The sequence below is a fragment of the Chrysemys picta genome, chromosome 8 (assembly GCF_011386835.1).
Source record: "Chrysemys picta bellii isolate R12L10 chromosome 8, ASM1138683v2, whole genome shotgun sequence".
NCBI classification, from domain to species: Eukaryota; Metazoa; Chordata; order Testudines; family Emydidae; genus Chrysemys; species Chrysemys picta.
In genome coordinates this window covers 73,964,541-73,983,843 of record NC_088798.1, presented here as the reverse complement: position 1 = coordinate 73,983,843, position 19,303 = coordinate 73,964,541, and the positions used below count along the sequence as shown (strand labels likewise).

The 19,303-nt window shown below is 54.6% G+C and overlaps 1 protein-coding gene across 5 annotated transcripts in view; it reads left to right on the top strand.

The window, feature by feature from the left end:
• The first annotated feature begins 500 nt into the window (after nt 1–500).
• SLC4A9 (solute carrier family 4 member 9) overlaps nt 501–19,303 on the top strand; it is a 69,658-nt gene continuing 50,855 nt past the window's right edge. For 3 of the 5 annotated variants that reach the window (XM_065555849.1, XM_042840764.2, XM_042840765.2), the window contains exons 1-11: nt 504–905; nt 4,002–4,162; nt 4,691–4,840; nt 6,626–6,687; nt 7,810–7,967; nt 10,247–10,334; nt 10,909–11,063; nt 12,453–12,569; nt 13,723–13,897; nt 14,480–14,613; nt 17,668–17,939. In XM_065555849.1, the coding sequence (XP_065411921.1) occupies nt 610–905; nt 4,002–4,162; nt 4,691–4,840; nt 6,626–6,687; nt 7,810–7,967; nt 10,247–10,334; nt 10,909–11,063; nt 12,453–12,569; nt 13,723–13,897; nt 14,480–14,613; nt 17,668–17,939 (1,768 nt within the window). In that variant the 5' untranslated portion in view covers nt 504–609. Of the gene's footprint in view, nt 906–4,001; nt 4,163–4,690; nt 4,841–6,625; nt 6,688–7,809; nt 7,968–10,246; nt 10,335–10,908; nt 11,064–12,452; nt 12,570–13,722; nt 13,898–14,479; nt 14,614–17,667; nt 17,940–19,303 lie in introns of all 5 variants that reach the window. The other 2 variants (XM_065555850.1, XM_065555851.1) reach the window with 2 other exon arrangements.

The window sequence follows — 19,303 nt, the reverse complement described above, 5'->3', positions numbered from 1 at the left end:
ACCTCTCCTCCAGCCGGGGGCTAGCCGCTCAGGGAGTGCCAGCCCTGCACCTAGTAGGTGATGCGGACTAGCGAAGGGACTGGAAGGAAGGAAAGAAGGAAGGGTAGAGGTAAGAGAAGAGAGACAAAATAAGTTGGGGGGAGGGCTATGTTAGGAGTTTCATTCCCAACAGGGTTTGGTTCAGGGGGTTCTGGGTAATTGGAGATCTCTGCTGAGCCTAACTCCTTCAGGGTCCTAACCTCTCCCCCGTGTCAGGCTGTCGACGCCCTGACCCCCGCAGCTCAGACTGCAGCACGTCCGGAGCAGGCTGATGTTTCCAATACGGTACGATGGTAAACAAGTGTTTTGCAGGCAGCATGGGGCGGCAGGAGCAAGCTGGGGCTGGTGCTTGCAAAACTGGCCTCCTTATTTTGATAAAACTGTTTGGGGCTGGGCTCCCAGGTGTTGGGCTGTGTCCGGCCTAAACAGGCTCAGGGCTTTTATAAAGACAAAATGCCTAGAATCACCTGAGTTACTGCTCAGCCTGGGGCTTGGAGGGAACCCAGGGCGCTGGCAAGGGAGTTGTCCAGGGACGGCCAGCGCCATTTGAGACAGCAGGAACCTGACACAATGAAAGTGCAGGTGAATGAGGATGTTCTCGCTTACGTGGAGGCAGATGCTGTTCCGGAGGCTCAGAGCAGCACCAACCCGGCAGGTCCAGATGGGCCCCAGAGCAGAAACTCCGTGGTTATCTGCCAGGCAGTTGGCCGAAGCATCTTCACCTCCAGCGTCTCCTCAGCTGCTGGGCGAGTTGGCTTCCTGCTGCAGAAGGAGGAGGGAAAGGAAGCAAGCTGCCCGGTGCTGTTCATACAGCTCAATGAGCTGTTCAGCACCCCTGACGGCCTGCAGTGGAAGCAGACAGCCAGGTAAGCACTCTGGTGCAAGAGCTAGCCCAGAGAGAGGCGCATTGGAGACCATGTAACGGGGTGGTCTGCCCCTTTAAGGGGACGAGGCCAACCTGCCCTGTCCATTAATCATGGGTGGCTGAGGGAGAGTGGCAGCCCCAGGCTGTCAGGGAGGAAGGGGCAGCAGCAGCAGGAGGAGGAGGAAGGTCTTTGGTGGGAGGGGAGGCATTGGAAACCTGCTGTAGAAAGGGAGGCAGTGCTCAGGGAAAAGAGCAAGGAAGAGGCCTGCAGGAGGCCCTGGAACAGGAGGGACTGAGAGAGGTGAAGGGAGCTGTAGCCCAGGGCGGGCTGAGGAACCATGTTGGTGCTTTGCCTATGTTGGGAAATAAAGCTGCCTGGAAAGAGACTCTGGCTGTGGGCATGTGTCCTTTGTGGGCTGGGGACAGGCCAGCACTTTGCAGACCACCAGACCAATATAGGAACATACGGCTTGCCAAAGCAGAGCAGAGCAATGCCCCTGGAAGTCTAGTCTGCTGCTGCTCATGGAGATCAATGCAGGGGGTTACAGAGAAAGATCTAAAATAGCCATGATGCTCCTAGTGGCGAAATACTATCTTACTGCGGGGAGGGGAGAATTCTTCCTGGCCCCAGCTGGAAATATGCTTCCACCCTGACACATGAGGATTACTCCTGGGTATCCTAGCTTGAAATCAGAGATGTTAGATTCCATCTAGTCCGTCGTCTGAGGACCAATATGCAGGTTGTTCCTCACAGGGCCTCCACCAACACAGTTTCAAATGACTCAACTTATTTGAAACTGAAAAGGCCACTTGCCCCAGCCCTGTTGAGAGGCAGCAATTCCGGAGTTTGTACATTGTCGAGCAATGTATTACCTTCTCTTTCCCTTTCTGCCTTCACTTTATATTTGTTGCCTTTCAAATCCATTGAGCAACCTTTGTCTGTGTGGTTTGGGTCATTCTCTGGGTCCCAGTTTCGAAAAGCCACTGATGGGATCATGCTGGTGTGTCACATGCAAGCTAAGCCTGAAGCCCACTGGCATGAGTGTTTTTGTGGTGACGCAAAAAATGCCAAGTGGGTGAATAACACTGAGGGTGGTGCGATCAGCTATTGTTCAGGGGCGGCGGTAGCCAAGGAAAAAGTAAAATATTCTGCAGAACAAAACGCACGGGGGACATATAATGAGCTGCAAAGGGCACATTTCCTTTTTTTGCTGTTGTTAGGGAGAGATGGCTCATTTAAACAAATGGGTCTGACAGACGCTTTACTACCAACTAGGCTGTCACTGGTACATGCCCGTGTCTGTCATCCCTCGCTGGAAACAATGCAACGGTCAGGTGCTAAGACAGTTCCTGAAAAGGGCAGTTATGCCATCAGACTGACAGGCCAGGAAGAGGAGTTTAGTGTCAGCATGTTGTGCGGATTGAAAGGGGTGATGCGTGGGAGACCAGCCGGAAGGATGCTGCAGTGAGGATGGGAAGGAGAGATCTGGCTTTGATGCTGAGGAGGAAGAAGCGGCAGGATTTGGAAATGGCCCTGATGAGTGGGGCAAGGAAAGGAAGGAGTCGCAAATAGCCCTGAGATTGTGGGCCGGAGTGACTGGGAGGCGTGGGGGGGTGAGACTGGCAGGGACAGAGAAGGAGGGAAGGAGTGTGTTTGGGAGGGGAGGGAAGGGAAGGAGCTCAGTTCAGGTGATGACCAGACATCCAGGAGGAGATGTCAGAGCCACAGGCTGAGGTGGGTGGAGGGAAGGAGACAGTTTAATGGCGGAGGGACAGATCTGCAAGTCATCAGTGCAGAGATAACTGAACTCCTGGATTGTCACCAGCATGGATCCCTTAACTTCCAGGGGCCAAGTTCAGAGAGGATCTGTGAGTATCTGGGGGATGTCTGAAGGAGGCTGAACTGGAGTCATGTACTTATTGAGGGGGTGGGGGAAGGGGTACGTTGCCCCATCGGAGACTCATCTCTGAATCTGGGCCTTAGTCTGGTAAACTTGGACCAATGCCCCAAGAGTGGGGGGGTCTCTTTCCTGAGGGTACAAAACTGCTGCTGCTGGACTGATCCTCCTCAGCCTGGAACACAGGCTCCGGAGGTTATGGGGCTGCAGGTTTTTCTACATTCAAAAACCAACGAGAGGATCCCCAAAGCCTGGCTGATACTGCCACACTCATCTGGAGAAGTTGACCTTATACCTGAGTCCCGGGCTGGGCCAGGCTCTCAGAACAGCTCGGGGCTTTCCTCTGCTGGATACACAGTCTCCAAGGCCCCCTGCACTGTGCATTAGCCAGGGAGGTCAGGGCCTGTGACTTCAGGGGAATGACTTGGCACTGTTCCCTCTGCAGATCACTGTCACGCTGTTCTCATTTTGCAGCCTAAGCCGGCATTTGTCAGAGCAGCTTTCCAGATTGGCCTTAATACAAAGGAAGCCTCTGTGTGCTGTCGGAGTTTGAATGTTTGGAATCTGGCAGCATGCGTGGGCATTGCGTGGCGTTCCCAGCAGGCATGCTGGGACTCCCCCAAAGGGCACTTAGAGGGCACTGTGCTGTCCTGTCCTGCTGAAGAAGGGACAGATAATACCTGTGTTTACAAGAGAAAAGCTAAGTTCAGCGCTGTGGAGAGGTGCCTGGCTAACAGCCCTGGAGCCAGCTCTGCTCTGTCCATAGTACAAGCAGCATCTCTGCTCTGATCTGGAGGCACTTCCCTTTTGGTATGAGGCTAGTTCAGTGCCCATGGCCCAGCCAGTCCTTGGCTTCCCTCCTGAGGCTCTGCCATTATCGACCCCCGAGCCATCCCGCCCCCAAGAAAGACCTGTGTGTGACTCAGCCTCTGATGACTTGGTGCCCTGCCCCTCCGTGCTGGCCTCTCGGGGCTCTGATGGCTGCTTCAATTGGTCCTGCAGAATAATCTCTTTGGTCATTTCCCGCGTGTGAGTTGTGTGAATGGGACCCCGTAGCTGACAGCTCATCTTCTTCCTGCACCCTACCCCGACAGAGCCACGCACTCCCGCTCTGGGAATCCTGCTGTGCTCGTGTGCAGATGCATCTGGCTCAACCCTTCGAGCTCCGCTGACGGCCTTCTGGCTTTCTCTTTTCACAGGTGGATTAAATTTGAGGAGAAGGTGGAAGATGGAGGAGAGCGATGGAGCAAACCCCACATCACAGCCCTTTCCTTACACAGTCTATTTGAGCTAAGGACATGCATCAAGAAAGGGACGGTCCTGCTGGATTTAGATGCTCACAGTTTGAAGCAAATAGTGGGTAGGTGGATAATGTGGGAAGGTCGCCTCCCTGGCCACACCCTTCCCTGGCCACAGGTCGGGCTCCTGGGAGCGCCTTTAATGAAAGCACTGACGCCTGCTAGCAAGGTGCATCCCTGGTGGGCTTTATTTGGATTTGCACTGCAGCAGCACTGGAGATCCGAGCCCCATTGCACATTGTAAGGAACAGGCCCTGCTCCAAAGAGTTTTCCATTTCAATAGACAGGCCAGGCCAAGCATTGAGGATTATTGTTCAGAGGGGGAGCTGCCTGACACTGCTGTGCTCACCTAACCCCCAGTGCAGACCCCGCTATGGCGATGAAAGCCTGCTTCCTGCGACGTAGCTACTGTGCTTCAAGGCGATGACGTCTCGGCACCGACGGAAAACCCCTTCTGTCAGCATGGGCTGCGCCTGTGCTCCGGGGCTGTGCCGGTGACATCGCTGTGCTAGTCCAGGCTCCAGAGTGTAGATGCAGCCTGCGTGTGGCTGAAGCTAGCAATGCTTTGATGCTTTCATTTTGTGTTCAAGAGAAGGTGATTGCCACGCAGATCGATGCTCATAACCTGAGGCCGGAGGTGAGAAAGAAGCTCATGTCTGTGCTGCTCCGCACCCCCCAGCACCACACCACCAAGTCCCAGCTGAGGAGAGTGGCTGAGCTCGGTGCAGTCTGCTGCAGGGGTGAGTGTTGTCTGGGCTATCACCCTCACTTAGGGTGACCAGATGAGAGATGTGAAATATCGGGATGCGGGGAGGTAGGGGTGGGGGTGGGGGTGGCGGCGGAGAAAAAAAAAACAAAACAAAACCAAGAGCTGGCAGCGGAGGAAAAAGCAAAAAGCAAAAAAAAGAGTCGCCGGAGCATAGGAAAAATTGGTGGGGGCTGAGCACCCACCGGCAGCTCCACGCCCCACCCGCCCCCACCACCTCACCTCCGCTCCGCCTCCACCTTCCCTGAGCTGGGTGCCACGTCCTGCTTCTCCCCCATCCCTCCAGCGCTTGCACCGCCATACAGCCGATTAGCGCAAGCCTGGGAGGGAGGGGTGAGGAGGAGGAATGCGGCGTGCTTGGGGAAGAGGCGGGGCCAGGACAGGGATTTGGGGAGGGATCCAATGGGGCATCGAGGGAGCGGGCCTGGGGGCGGGGCAAGGGCAGGAATGTGGGGAGGGATCCAATGGGGGAGGGAGGGGGCGGAGTCGGAACGGTGCCGGGGCAGAGTTGGGGCGGGGGGGGGGGGGGCACGAGCCCCCTCCACCTGTGCGCCGGGGGGCAAAATATCGGGACAATTCGTGTCCCGACCGAACATCGGTCAGGATGCAGGACAAACAAGTAAATATTGGGACAGTCCTGATAAAATCGGGACGTCTGGTCACCCTACCCTCACTTTCCCTTTTCCCTGTGTAGCTAAATCACGCGGTCCCTAGCTCCAGGCTGCAATCGGACAGGACCCTGGGCTTGTAAAACACCTGGGTTAATATCGTCCAGCATGAATCTTCTGAAGAGGGACGAGGAGAGATGCAGGGAGCACCTCTCTGCCTGAGGACAGGCCCCCAAACAGCGACTCCCAGGGACTTGTTCAAGGCTGTCTGAGGATGTCCCAGATCCACAGCACAACCTAGCACAAGCAGGCAGCAGCGGCAGCTCCAGGCATCAGCACTCCAAGCTTGCCTGCGGGAGGTCCGCCGGTCCCGCAGATTTGGCAGCAATTTGGCGGCAAGTACGCCGAAGCCGCAGGACCGGCAGACCTCCCGCAGGCATGCCGCTGAATCCGCGGGACCGGAGACCTCCCACAGGCATGCCGCCAAAGGCAGCCTGCCTGCCGTGCTTGGGGCGGCAAAAAAGCTAGAGCCGCCCCTGGCTGGCAGCCTTCTCTTTGGGAGGCTCAGGCCTGGAAGAGCACGGGAGGCTGAAGGTCAGGCCAAGGCATTTGCAGAGCCAAGGAAGGGCCCCTGGTGGAAAAGCCAGGGAGGGGATGCAGAGCTAGGTGATGTTTCTAGGCCTGGAATAGCAGGCGGGGAGGTGCATTAGCAGAGCCTGGTAGGGGCCCAGAACTAGCATAAGGGGTTGGGGTACTGTGGAGCAGAGTGGGGTTTCTAGGAATAGAATAGCAGGGGGTGAGGTGCAAAAGCAGAGCTGAATTGGGGGGGCCAGGTCAGCAGTTCCGGGGAGTACAACAGGTCAGGATTCAGGTCCACTGGCAAATCCACAAAAGGCTCCGTTACCCACCACTTCCTGGCCAGTGCCTGAACGAAGCAGGCGCTGTTACTTCTTCATCTTTACGAGCAATAAGTGCACTTGCTGATTGAAAAGTAAATGTCAATGGCTGTGGATTTCCTCCTGCTAGAGAGCACTTATGGGAGCAGTTCTAACCAATGGGTGCACGCTGGCTTTGACGTTAAAGCCATGCAAAGCAGCATTATACGTCCCTCTGCAGCTCCTGATTTTAGTGTGTCTCTCTTTGCATTGCAGACAAAGCTCGTAACCAGTCGGATCCAGGAGCTGAGATTTCAGAAGCACCCCTCAAGGAGCAGGTATGGCAGGCCAGCTCTGGGCAGAGAACACAGGGTCGTTAGTAGAGCTGGATGGAAAATTATGACTTTTTGGTGAAAAACTGCAAGCTGAAATATGTTGCTTTGGAGGTGATGGCACAGGGCCTCAGAGGAGTTGTGGTTTGGATGCATCACGCTTCCCTTCTCCCCTGAAATAGTTCAGCCTTCAGGACTCAGTCAGACACCTTCCACCAGCACTGAATGTCCTTATGTAACTTTAGCGCCCTCGTGGCCAAGATGGTGTCTGCTCTGCAGGCAGCTCTGGCCAAGAGAAGGCGTGCACAGGAATGCAGCAGGAGAAATCCCTTCCACCCCAGGGGAACACACACACCCACAGGAAAAGTACAGTGGATATAACAAGGGAAATATTTATTTACAGAGGGATGAGAGGAGAAAAGCAACAAGGGGAAATATAGGGGGAGCAGTAAGACAGGGCTGCATCCAAGCCAAGGCCCCACAGGCCCAGTGGTAGCACAGTCTGGAAGGGCAGACACTGAGCAATGTGTCTGCACACAGAGTTCAGGAGTCCTGAGCAAAGTTCCAGTCCAGTGGTGAGTCTTGGGTGCTCCTGGTCGTCTTCGGCGCCAGTGAACTTTCCCCCAACAAACCCATCCGGTGCCCTCTTCTGCCGCTCTCTGCAAAGCCACACAGAGCGACCACCTCCCCACTTAACTAGCTAGCAACCTCCCTCCTTGTCCCCAATGCAGAGTCACAAGCCCCAGTACTCACAGCCCCATGCAGCTCTGGGCAGCATGATACTGGGTCCAGCTCCGGCCTGTCCTTCTCGGGCAATCCCTCCCTGGCACAGTGCTCCTCCTGTCCTGGGGTGTTCCTGATCAGCCGCCCTGTCCTTCCCAGGCTTCAGGCAGGTTCTCTGCTGCTTCACTTTTCCACGGCCTGCAGGCTGCCTCCACCTCTCCGCTGCCCCCTGGAGTTTCCCTCCTTTTTTCTTACTCTCCCCCTCCCCCTTAGGAAAAAGATTTAAAGGGCCATGCTCTCTAAACCCCAAAGGGGTTACACTTAAATAGACCTTGACCACTGAATAGCAATCTGGGACTAATGCGTGCTCGGCCCATCCTGGACTGAGGCTCTGTTTCATTTCAGCTAAAAAACCAATTCCAGAAGAAGATCCCAGCCGAGGCTGAAGTGTCCAACATTCTTGTGGGTGAAGTGGACTTCTTAGAGAAGCCATTTATTGCCTTCATCCGACTGCAGGAGGCCGTGGGACTCGGGACCTTGACGGAGGTTGCATTCCCCAGCAGGTAGCCATCACCAGAGATCACTGCACTGGAGCCTCTTCTTCCTTTTCCTGTCTCATCAATTCCTTCCAGCATCACATAGTCACTTCCATGGTTGGGAGCACAGAAGTGAGGCTGAGGGTTGGTGATATGGGATGAGACTTTGCTAGCTAAGTGCCAGGGTCGGCTCTATGTTTTTTGCCGCCCCAAGCGGCGTGTCTGCGGGTGATCTGCCGGTCCCGCGCCTTTGGCGTGCCCACCGCCGAATTGCCGCCGAAGCCGCAGGACCGGTGGACCTCCCGCAGGCATGCCACCGAAGGCTGCCTGACTGCCGCCCTCACAGCGAACGGCAGGCCGCCCTCCGCGGCTTGCCATCCCAGGCACGCACTTGCTGCGCTAGTGCCTGGAGCCGCCCCTGCTAAGTGCTTAGGAGTTACCCAGAAACCATGCATCAATCCTCCCCTGAATTTCCCAGGGTCAGAGCTCCTTGCAGATGCTACTACCAGCTGTAGCCTATCAGCCAGTCACTGCAAAGATGCTCAGAGAGCAGCAGCTGCTGATCTGTTAGGTATAACTTGGTACGAGATACATTGGTTGGGTTCTCAGAGTTCTCCTCGGTACTGACTTGTTTCCCTACCTGGGACCCTGCAAGCACTGGGTCTGTGGTCCTGAGAAGTGACTAACTCAGGGAAACCTGGGCATAAGTGCTTAGTGGCATTTCTGCCATCACAGTGCCTGCCCCCTGCTAATCCAAGAAAATAAAAGCAAAGCAAAGCAAACACCCCTTCATCTCAATTCTGTGTCCATCTCACTGCGAATGGCTAGTCCGAATGAAGGATCTGCCTGGGGACAGCTGCTCTGGTGTCAGTGTCACACATTCATAGTCCACTGTGGGGCTGCTAAGCATCAGCAGCTCCAGGAGCTCCATAGACAATGCCATAGCACATGGACAAGGTTGGGACGCTCTCCCGATGATAATCAGATATTTGCTGTTCAGATGAGCTGCGAGCCTCACCTACAACGCTGACCCAGAACTGCTGGGAGCTCCTATCAGCCTGCATTTTGTCACAGTGTAGGGAACAGTTCTCCACTTGTCCTTGGGAAGTGGGCTAGTGGAGACCTGCGGGGAGGTGTCTTCATCTCTGATGGGCAAAGCCCTGGACTGTAGACAGTGGGGAATAACCCTGCACTGGCCCTCAAGGAGGTGGATCAGCTGGGTTCTGATGGGGGTTCCCCAGCATGAGTCTAAGACTCTACGTCTCAGACTGCACTTGTCAGCTGGTCTCTGGGCTGCGACAGGAGACACCATGGAAAGGGCTCCTGGGAAGCCGGCTGGCGGCACTGCGGGAGTTGGGAATGGGTAGACCCTGATTTAGCAAAAACAATAAGGAGTCTGGTGGCACCTTAAAGACTAACAGATTTATTTGGGCATAAGCTTTCGTGAGTAAAAACCTCAGAAGTGAGGTTTTTACTCACGAAAGCTTATGCCCAAATAAATCTGTTAGTCTTTAAGGTGCCACCAGACTCTTTGTTGTTTTTGTAGATACAGACTAACACGGCTACCCCCTGATACCTGATTTAGCAGAATTTCTGCTGCTTTATCACAGCCGAGCCCCACACTGCAGGGGCTTTGGCACCAGCACACGACAAGCCATCCTGCCGCCTGGATTCTGGGATCTCCCAGCCATCTACATGCTCTCCCAGGACAGACACTTGCTCTGTGCCACCTCCCAACTGCTGTGATGAAGAGCCTGACTGCATGCAGTCAGCAGAGGGGCCTTGCCTGCTAAAAGGGGATGTGGGCTGCAGGATGTGCCAGGTGGGGGATCTCGGCACGGAGACAGTATGGAGACGGGTGCAGTGTAAACACCTAGACGAAGAGACTGATCTAGTGACAAACCCACCATGCTCAACAGCGTCGAATCTCGGTGCCTCACTCTAGGGCCTCTTTACCTCACATCTGCTGAGCGTGATTTGCAAAAGCCCGCAGCGCTGGAAGTCAACAGCCAGCTGTTGCCGGCAACTTCACCAGGAATTTTATCATGAAGTGACTGAGATGGGGGCGGGGCACATTTGAAAGGTCATGGTAAGGCTGAGGCAAAGGGCAACACGTTTACCCCAATCTCTCCAAGCCTTCCGATACCAGCTGTACCACAGCCCCTCTCTGTCCCTGGGTGACCGACCTCTTTCAGCCAATTCAGAGAAGTGGTGTGTCCTTGGCCCTCAGACACACTGGGCCCTGGCCCTAGGAGAGCTCACTCCAGAAGTGGGGGCATTTCTCACTGTTTCTGTGCTCTCCCTAGGTTTCTTTTTATCCTCCTGGGCCCCAGAGCCAAAGTGAAAGCCTATCATGAGATTGGAAGGGCCGTGGCTACAGTACTGACGGACGAGGTGAGCCCATGGGTCGGAGACAGTGCTGCGGGTGAGAGATCTAGTGACTGTATGGAGTATCAGTATTAGACGTTGGCACTATCTCTGGGGAAAGCCGGGGGGCCAGTCTTCACAGGCAAAGCCAATGAGAACTCGTTCTCACCCCACTGCCAACCTTCTGATCCTCTTCTGTAGATCCCAAGCTGGAAGGATGGAGAAATGGGTCAGCACTGGATCAGCCCACTGTTCTCCTTCGCCCTTCCCAAGGATTAGATGGCAATGATATTAGGGCTGTGCTTTTCAGAGACTTTTCAGAGGGAGTTAGGAGTCTGAATCCCAGAGAAATGCAATGGGAGTTGGGCTTGGAACTCGCTCAGGTTCCTTTGGAAGCCCCATTTGAAAATCCCAGTGCAGGGAGGCTGGCTTAGCACACAGGGCACATAGGGTGGGAAGGGTCCTTACCCCATCTAGCATTAGCAGAAACCTGTAATCAGTCCTAGCAGCTCCCTGTGCCAGGATGCAGCATTTAGCGTTCATCTCAGCCAGTGGTCGTGCACAGGGATTCACTGGATAATGTAACTGCGTTTCCCTCCAGCTCTTCCAGCGAGTTGCCTGTCACGCTCAGGACAGAGAAGACCTCATTGCAGGGATTGATGAGTTTCTGGATGAGCTGACTGTGCTGCCTCCAGGCAAATGGGACCCGACCATCCGAATCCCTCCGCCAAAGTGCCTGCCCTCTTCTCACAAGAGGTACCAGAGGGGGAGAACCCAGCAGCTTTCTGGGGCTCTTTTACTAAAGAGCAGAGCTGGGCCCGAGACACAAAGCTGAGCTCTGGCTCTGAAATTCCCCCTCCCTCCCCCGGTGCACGGCATTCAGATTCAGCCCCAGCTCTGCTGACGCTATGCAGAGCATTAGGAGCGGCAGCAATCAGAGACCAGGAGCTTCACACTGACAGGGTAGTGTCCCGCAGCTGCCTCCCCACTGCCATAGCCTTTCCGCGCCCCAGGGAGCTGTCAGAGCCTTTCCCCACTGCAGTGAAAGGCTCTAGCATAGGGTAAAAGCCATCGGCAGGGAGAGTCAGTGGGGAAAGACTTCGGCAGTGGCACCAGCTGCTGAGCTGTTCCCTGCAGTGTGTAGCTACACATGCCCTACATGCTGCTGCATGTGGTGTGCAGTGTAGATGTAACCTTAGCTTCCCCAAGGGATCCAAGGTGACAGGACTGACAAGAGAGAAAACTGACTGAAGGGCAGTCTAGAGAGTGGATGTGAGGTCTGGCAGCCTCAGGGAGCATCACCATCTGTTGGGGTGAATGTCCACCCTTTGCCAATGCAGTCCTCGCCATTGGGGCATGCTCTGGTAGCCTCAGACAGCAGCAATGACTCTAAGTGCCTTTGCCCATCCAAAGTTGGGCAAGACATTATGGCCCTCACAAGTGGCCTGCCCTGTGTCGCCTGCACGTGTGATTCCTCCAATGCACTCTCCATGGGGCTAACCTTCACCTTGTGCAGGTGAAACACACCTTCCAGTGGGGCAGGTCACTAGCAGCACATGGCACTGACACACCATGTTCTGCATTGGCTCATGTGTCAGGGAGAGCTCCCACGGTGACCAATGCAGGTCATCCAGGTGGAGTCAATTCGAGGTCAGTTCACCATCTTTCCAGCCCTGAATGGGGTGGGACCCAGTTAACTGAGGCGCCCCCCGCCCCTCAGTCCCTGTCTCCCATCCCCGTGGCTAAGCTCTGCAGGATTCTCTCGCTGCCCAGCTGGAGCGGCAGGGTGTTCTAGCAGGAAAGGCTCTCTGCATCGCTGCAAATTATTTCAAGTCGTGGTTTAAAACTTAAGTGCTCTGCATGGCCACCACCTGGCCTCTAGACCCTTCACTCCACTCAATGATAAAACTAGTATCCCGCTTCTACCTCCCATTTCTGTGTATTTCCTCTCCAGTGTATCTGGACCGCTGAGATGCATCTGCCTCTGGGGATGGAAGGGGCAGCATCAGCTGTACTGAGACTCCCAGAGAGCAGTAGGGTTGAGATTTCAATACCAAAAATTGCCCGAGGAACTAGGTTGGGTTTCGTTAATGAGGATGGTTCTGGGCTGACACCCGCCCACTTGAGTTTCTCTTGTTGTATTAGGATCTCCATGCACCTCCGGGAATGGAAATCTCACTGCAACGGAAACGTGTCTGCAGCTGATGACAGACATACCCATGGGCACCAGCCTGTCAGCGAGGAGCTGCAGAGAACAGGAAGGTAAGTGTCCACCTGGGGAGGCTACAGACATTTGCCTTAAAGAAGCCAGCTAGAGTCAGCCCTGGCATAAGTAGGTGCAGTTCTCCTGAGTCAGTGGACTAGTGCCCGCTTACACCAGGGCTCAGTTTGGCTTGGAGCTGGAGGCCCCGTAGTTAGTGCTCTGCGCTGGCACACAGTAGACACAGGTTCATTCCTGGACCTGGTTTCTCACTGCCAGATTGGTAGCCACTGAGGGCTCTGGAGAACCTCAGGAGATGCCTGAGTTGGGTTTCTGGCCCTGATCTCTTGTTTTCCGGACCCTGGGGTCTCCTAGCAGCACATCAGAGACCCAGATTACATTCCTAGCCAATGTCTCATCTTGGGGATGCTCCAGACAGGCAAATAAAAGACCAGGATTCAGTTCCTTGGGATATTCAGAAGATATGGAGCCAGGTATCTCCTGACTTCATTTCAGTAAACGAGCCTCTAAGTTCTGTAGGGCAGGGACCAACCTCACGTTCATACAGCGTCTTGCACAATGGGACCTGGTTCTGATGGGGGTCTCGAAGAGCAACTCGGTTACAAATAAGAAAGAAATAGCACTGACAGGGTTTGCCAAGATTTTCTTGTAGTCCCCAAGGTAAATATTGACCACTGGTCAATAGAGATAGGCCTGAACCAAACCCCTGGTTCCAATTTCTGTCTCCAACCTTGAGATCTGGTGCGCACCAGAACTGGTGCAAACTGAACAGTCCAGAACTTGGCATTTCAAAATCTGGATCTGAATCTGAACCTCCCAGATTCCAGGGTGTTGGGGGCTGGGACTCAGTGTTCACATCTGCCTGGTACAGCTGCAGACTCAGACCTGACCCTGGGACTCAGGGGGGCTCAGGCTTAGCCCATCTCTGACATTTCTCTCTGGTCAATACATCAAAAGGAGTCAATGTCTGCTTTAAAATAGGCCCTCAAGTGGGCCAGCCACTAGGGGTTTGGTAGCTTCCTTGAACATGTTGCTTCCAGAGAGAAAATAGCTCTGTTCTAGGATTTTTCCTGCAGAGCTCTCTCAGGTCAGCCTTGGCTAAGCAGAGGATCTTGCTCGTACAATATAGAGTGATTGGTGTGGAGGATTCCTGCTCTCTGTCGTGAATCTCCTTGTTTCCATGTTGGTCTGCAGGTTATTTGGAGGGCTGGTAAAGGACATCCGGAGGAAGGCCCCTTGGTACTGGAGTGACTTCTATGACGCCCTGAACATCCAGTGCTTTTCGGCTATTCTCTATATCTACCTGGCGACTGTTACCAATGCAATTACTTTTGGTGGCATGCTGGGAGACGCTACCGATAACATGCAGGTCTGTGCTAGCCTCCGGTGTGATGCCCCTTTTCCTGTGCCACGGTGATGTGTCATCCCCTCTGTAGCAACATCATTGTCTTTCTTGCTCTGATGGACATTGTGTCTTGCACTGTGTCCAGTGCTGAGTGAATCATAAGTAAACCAGGTGCCAGCTGCCATATTAATAACAGAGCAGAGGAAACAGGGCAGTTGGGGTACAGTAATGCCAATACATAGCATTTAGCTAGAGCTTTTCATTTGGAGATCTCAGAGCACTTGAGTTCCTGATGGTGCCTCTATTATGAGATGTGGTCCACCAGTCTGAGTAGAGGACTGGGAGCCACCCAATCCTATTTCCTTAGGCAGAGCTGAAGTTACTGAAGATGTGCTGAGACTCTAAAGAGAATTGCACCACACCTGACAGCAAGCATTTCTACAGGTGCCAGCTGCTCACTGATTCAGACAAACAAAACTAGCACTGTGTGTAACAGCGCCACCTGGCAACTCCCAGTAAAGTTACACCTGTCTCCTCTCACAGAACTCCTAACCTTGTGTCTTTCTGAACTGCTCATGTTTCACTGGGTTTCTCCCTGTGTTTCAGGGAGTGCTGGAGAGTTTCCTGGGCACCGCTATTGCTGGAGCTGTCTTCTGCCTCTTTGCTGGCCAGCCGCTCACCATCCTGAGTAGCACTGGCCCTGTCCTAGTCTTTGAACGGCTCCTCTTCTCCTTTAGCAAGTGAGTAAAGGCCTATCTCAAAGTGTCCCCCCTTGTCCTGAATGGGTAACTGCGTCCAGTGAGCTTCCTGAACCGCTTCAAATGAGACTTGCAGCTCTTTGGATACTGACTAATCCCAGGTGTTTAACACCTTAGCCTGGCTGGTTTCCTAAGGGATCTGTTGGGCCACTGGGGATACTGCTGTGCTAGGGGACAGGGAGGGCTTCTGCTGTGACTCTGGAAAAGAGCTAATCCCCCATTCGGCCCTGACACCCCTGCAGGGAATCCCCTTGTTTTCAGCCTCCCAGCGAGACCAGCCCTCACCCCCGGCCTCAGCCACTGGGTCAGTCTCTCAGTGAAGAGCTTCAGGGCTTCATATCTCAGACCCCGGCATGGCCCAGTTCCAACATCACGCAAAGGAAATGATTCCTGCAGGGATTCACGGCCAGGCCTAGAGCAGAGAGCTGGAGCCAGCAGTTCATCGGTGATTCCCCAGATGTGCTGAGCTTGGCTCAGCCACCACTGACCTCAGAATTGTGCTCCATATCTCTGTGCAATGGCCATGGCATTAGAAATCGCTCTGGAGACTCAAACACAGCCTGGGAGTGGGGAGAGCTGGGATCAATTCCCAATCTTGCTACTAATGCACAGTATCACCTTGGGCATGTCTGTTAGTGTTTGCTTCTCTAGGCCCTGTTTCCCAATGTGTAGAAGGGGGCTAATGATGCTCAGCTGCCTGGCAGGCTGTCATGAGGTACTAGCAGAGTGTCAGATGTAAGACGTGGGAGGTAATTGTCCCACTCTATTCAGCACTGGGGGGGCGGGGGGCCTCAGCTGGGGTACGGTGGCCAACTCTGGATGCCATACCTTGGGGAAGATGGGGACAAACTGGAGAGACTCTAGAGGAGAACAACAATAATGGCAAAAGGTTTAGAAAGCCTGACCTGTGAGGAAAGGTTAAAAAACTAGGCATGTTTAGTTTGGAGAAAAGAAGACTTGGGGGGCATGGGCGGTGGGTGGAGCCCCCCCTTCAGGGAGGCTAGCTCTGGCTCTGCCCTTTCTGCTCGCCCCCCCTGCAGCCAGAGCCCCATACCTCCTGCTCCCCCACACGCAGCGCTGGCTCCAGGGTTTTGGCCGCCCCAAGCAGCCAAAACCAAAAAAAAAAAAGCCGCGATCGCGATCTAAAAAAAGCCGTGATCGCGATCTGCTGCGGCAATTCGGCGGGAGGGCCTTCACTCCCAGGCGGAGTGAGGGACCGTCCACCGAATTGCCGCCGAATACCTGGACCTGCCGCCCCTCTCTGTAGCGGCCTCCCCAAGCACCTGCTTGAGAAGCTGGTGCCTGGAGCTGGCCCTGCCCACACCTGGAGGAGCCCCGAGCTCCCCCCCCGGCCAAAGGAGCCCTGAGTGCCACCCCCCTTGGCCGGAGGAGCCCTGGACTGGCCAAAGCCCCAAGGGCCCACCCCCACCTGCCTAGAGGAGTCCCAGGCCAGTGGCAGCTGAGCTGCACCTCCCCTCCCCAGACCTCAAGCCGCCTGGGAAAAGTGTCTCTGGTCCAGAAGAAGGTTTTGCTATGCCCCATGCAGGTTCTGGGGCAGCTGAGGAGGTGGTATTTGCTACTCAGTCCAGAGTCCAGAGAGATTACTGATGAACCCAAGAAGCTGAATAGCACATACTGCCTCCTCAGCTGCCCCAGAACCTGCATGGGGCATAATAAATCAAAAACTTCCCCCCAAAACCCCATAACCGGGGGTCCTGCGGCCGCTGCAGCACCAGGGGAGAATCATAGAATATCAGGGTTGGAAGGGACCTCAGGAGGTCATCTAGTCAAACCCCCTGCTCAAAGCAGGACCAATTCCCAGGGGATCCTGGACTCCCCTGGCTTATTATATCTGCTGCCCATGTTGGGGGGGGGCCTGATAACAATCTACAAATCTGTTAAGGGCTGTTCTAAAGAGGATGTGATCAATTGTTCACCATTCCACTTAAGGTCGGACAAGAAGTAATAGACTTAATTTGGAGCAAGGCAGATTTAGTTTAGACACTAGGAAAAAATTTCTAACTCTAAGGGTAGTTAAGCTCTGGAACAGGCTTCCAAGTGAGGTTGTGGAATCCCCATCACTGAAGGATTTTAAGAGCAGGTTGGACAAACATCTGTGAGGGCTGGTCGAGGTTTCCTTGGTCTCGCCTCAGCACAGGGGCTGGACTTGATGACCTCTCGAGGTCCTTTCCAGCCCTGCGTTTTTGTGATTCTGTGTGCTCCATCCAGCACGCTGAGGTCATTGGACAGGTGGCACTAAAGACAGGCAGAGCATGCTGCTATTAGCGATTAGTAGGGCTCTGTATCTGTCACGGAGGTCGTGGAAGTCACGGATTCCATGGCTTTCCATGACCTCTGTGACTTCTGCAGGGGCCAGTGTAGCTGACCCCAGAGCTGCCCACGCAGCTGGCTCCGGTGCCAGCTGCTCAGGTAGTCCCCAAGACAGCCACATGCGCTGCTGCTGGAATGGCCCTGGGGACAGCCACACCAGCTGCTGCTCTAGTGGCCCCCGGCAGTGGTCCCGGGGTGGCTGGAGCAGCCACACTCCACTGGCCCTGGCAGCAGTCCCCAGGAGGCCAGCCAGAGCAGCCGCGGTCCACAGCCCCGGCTGGTGGTCTCCAGGCAGCTGGCTGGGTGGAGCAGCTGCGATCCCTGGCCGGAGCAGCTGTGGTCTGCTGGCCCTGGCAGTGGTCCCTGGCTAGCTAGTCAGAGCATCCACAGTTCACAGCCCCCAGCAGCTGGTGCCGCTGGCCCTGGGTGTCCCCCCAGCAGCGGCTCCCCCATACGCTCCCCCCCCACAGCAGCCCACTCATGCCTCCCAGCGCCCCCTCTCCCGCCAAGATTTAATCACAGGTATTTTTAGTATAAGTCATGGACAGGTCAGGGGCCGTGAATTTTTCTATGTTGCCCGTGACCTGTCCATGACTTTTACTAAAAATACCCGTGACTAAATCATAGCCTTAGCGATTAGAGTTAAGTGTCATGTCTTGTGTTTGACTGATTCATTGAAACACTTTGGGCCCATCCCTTCTCCAGAGACTACAGCCTGGATTACTTGGAGTTCCGCTTCTGGATTGGCCTCTGGGTGGCCTTTTTCGGACTGATTTTGGTGGCCACCGAAGCAAGTTACCTGGTGCAGTATTTTACCCGCTTCACCGAGGAAGGCTTCTGTGCCCTCATCAGCTTCATATTCATCTATGACGCCGTGAAGAAGATGCTGAGCTTGGTGGACAGCTTCCCCGTCAACTGGGATTACAAGATCAATGACGTCACCCTCTACGGCTGCATCTGTAACTCGTCTGGCACAGGTAGGAGTGGGTTGCCTCCAGTTGGGAGGGTCCCTGCATCTCCGTTTGCCTGGGTGGCTGCATGTTTCTGTCAGTAGTGCTGGGGCAGAGCTCTGTGTATTGGAATGGGTCTTAGAAAACAGCAGTTCAGCAGTGCTTGTCCCCTCTGAAAAGGAACTGGTGTTATTATTCGTATTGTGAAGCACCTAGGAGCCACAGGCACAGACCAGGCGCTAGGTGCTGTACAGACACAGGACACAAAGACAGTCCCTGCCACAAAGAGCTGACAGGCTGAGACAAGAGACAACAGGCAGAATTCAGACTGACGGGGAGCATAAGGAAACAACGAGACAATACTGTCAGCATGATAAGCTGGGTGGTCTCTGTACACCAGCCGACTGCCTGTTGTTAAGCCTTGTGCAGGCAGTACAGCAATGGAGAGATGTAAAGAGGCATTTGCAGGTGGACAGTGAGGTGGCTTTGCAGATGTTTATGGGGAGCACCTCCCAAGCATGAGGGGCAGCAGAAGAAAAAGCACCAAGGGGCTTGTTTGAAAATGTAACCAGTGAGCAATGAAGCTTGGCAGCCTGGGCCGATCAGAGATGGGGGTCAGCATCTCAGTGATGTATGAGAAATGAGCCAGAGTGTGGGAATAGGCCAGGAAGGGACTCAAAAGTAAAGATTAGCATCTTCTATTGGCTGTGGAGGAGAAAGGGGAGCCAGCAGAGAGATGCAAATTGGAGGGTGATATGGTCAAAGTAAAAATGATCTTTGCAGCAGTGCTTTGAACAAATAGGAGCAAGGTAAGGATGCATCAGTCAAAGCCAGAGAAAAGGGTGTTGCAGCAGGGGTGCTGGAATGGGGGGGAGGGGGCCAAGGCCCCCTCATTTTTTACCGGCCATAGGGGTGAGCGATTGGGGGAAGGGGGCAGAGAGGAACAAGTGGGGGCAGGGCCTTGGGGGAAGGGGTGGGGCAGGGACTCGGGCGGGGGGGGAAATGGGCAGCATGGGGGCAAGGCCTCAGGGGGAAGAGCTGGCGTGAGGGTGGGGCCTCAAGGAGAAGGGGCAGTGTGAGGGCAGGGGAAGGGATGGTGTGGGAGGGAGGGGCCACTTTTAGGGAGCTTTCATCACCCCTGTGTTGCAGTAATCAAAACTCAAGATGATTAGAGCCTGGGTGAGAGATTTAGCTGTGTGGGTGGATAGGAAAGGCCAGATCTTACAGATGGGAGGGGAAGGTATTTTGTCAGTGTCAGCCTTTAAAGAAGTGAGTGAGTGTGTGCAGAGAGAGAAGTGGAGGCAGGATGGGGAGAGGGTTTGAGGAAGGAGTCAAAGGCGGCTGGGATTGTGGAGTGGGAGTCAGTCAGGGTGGAGAAGTGGAGGCATTTG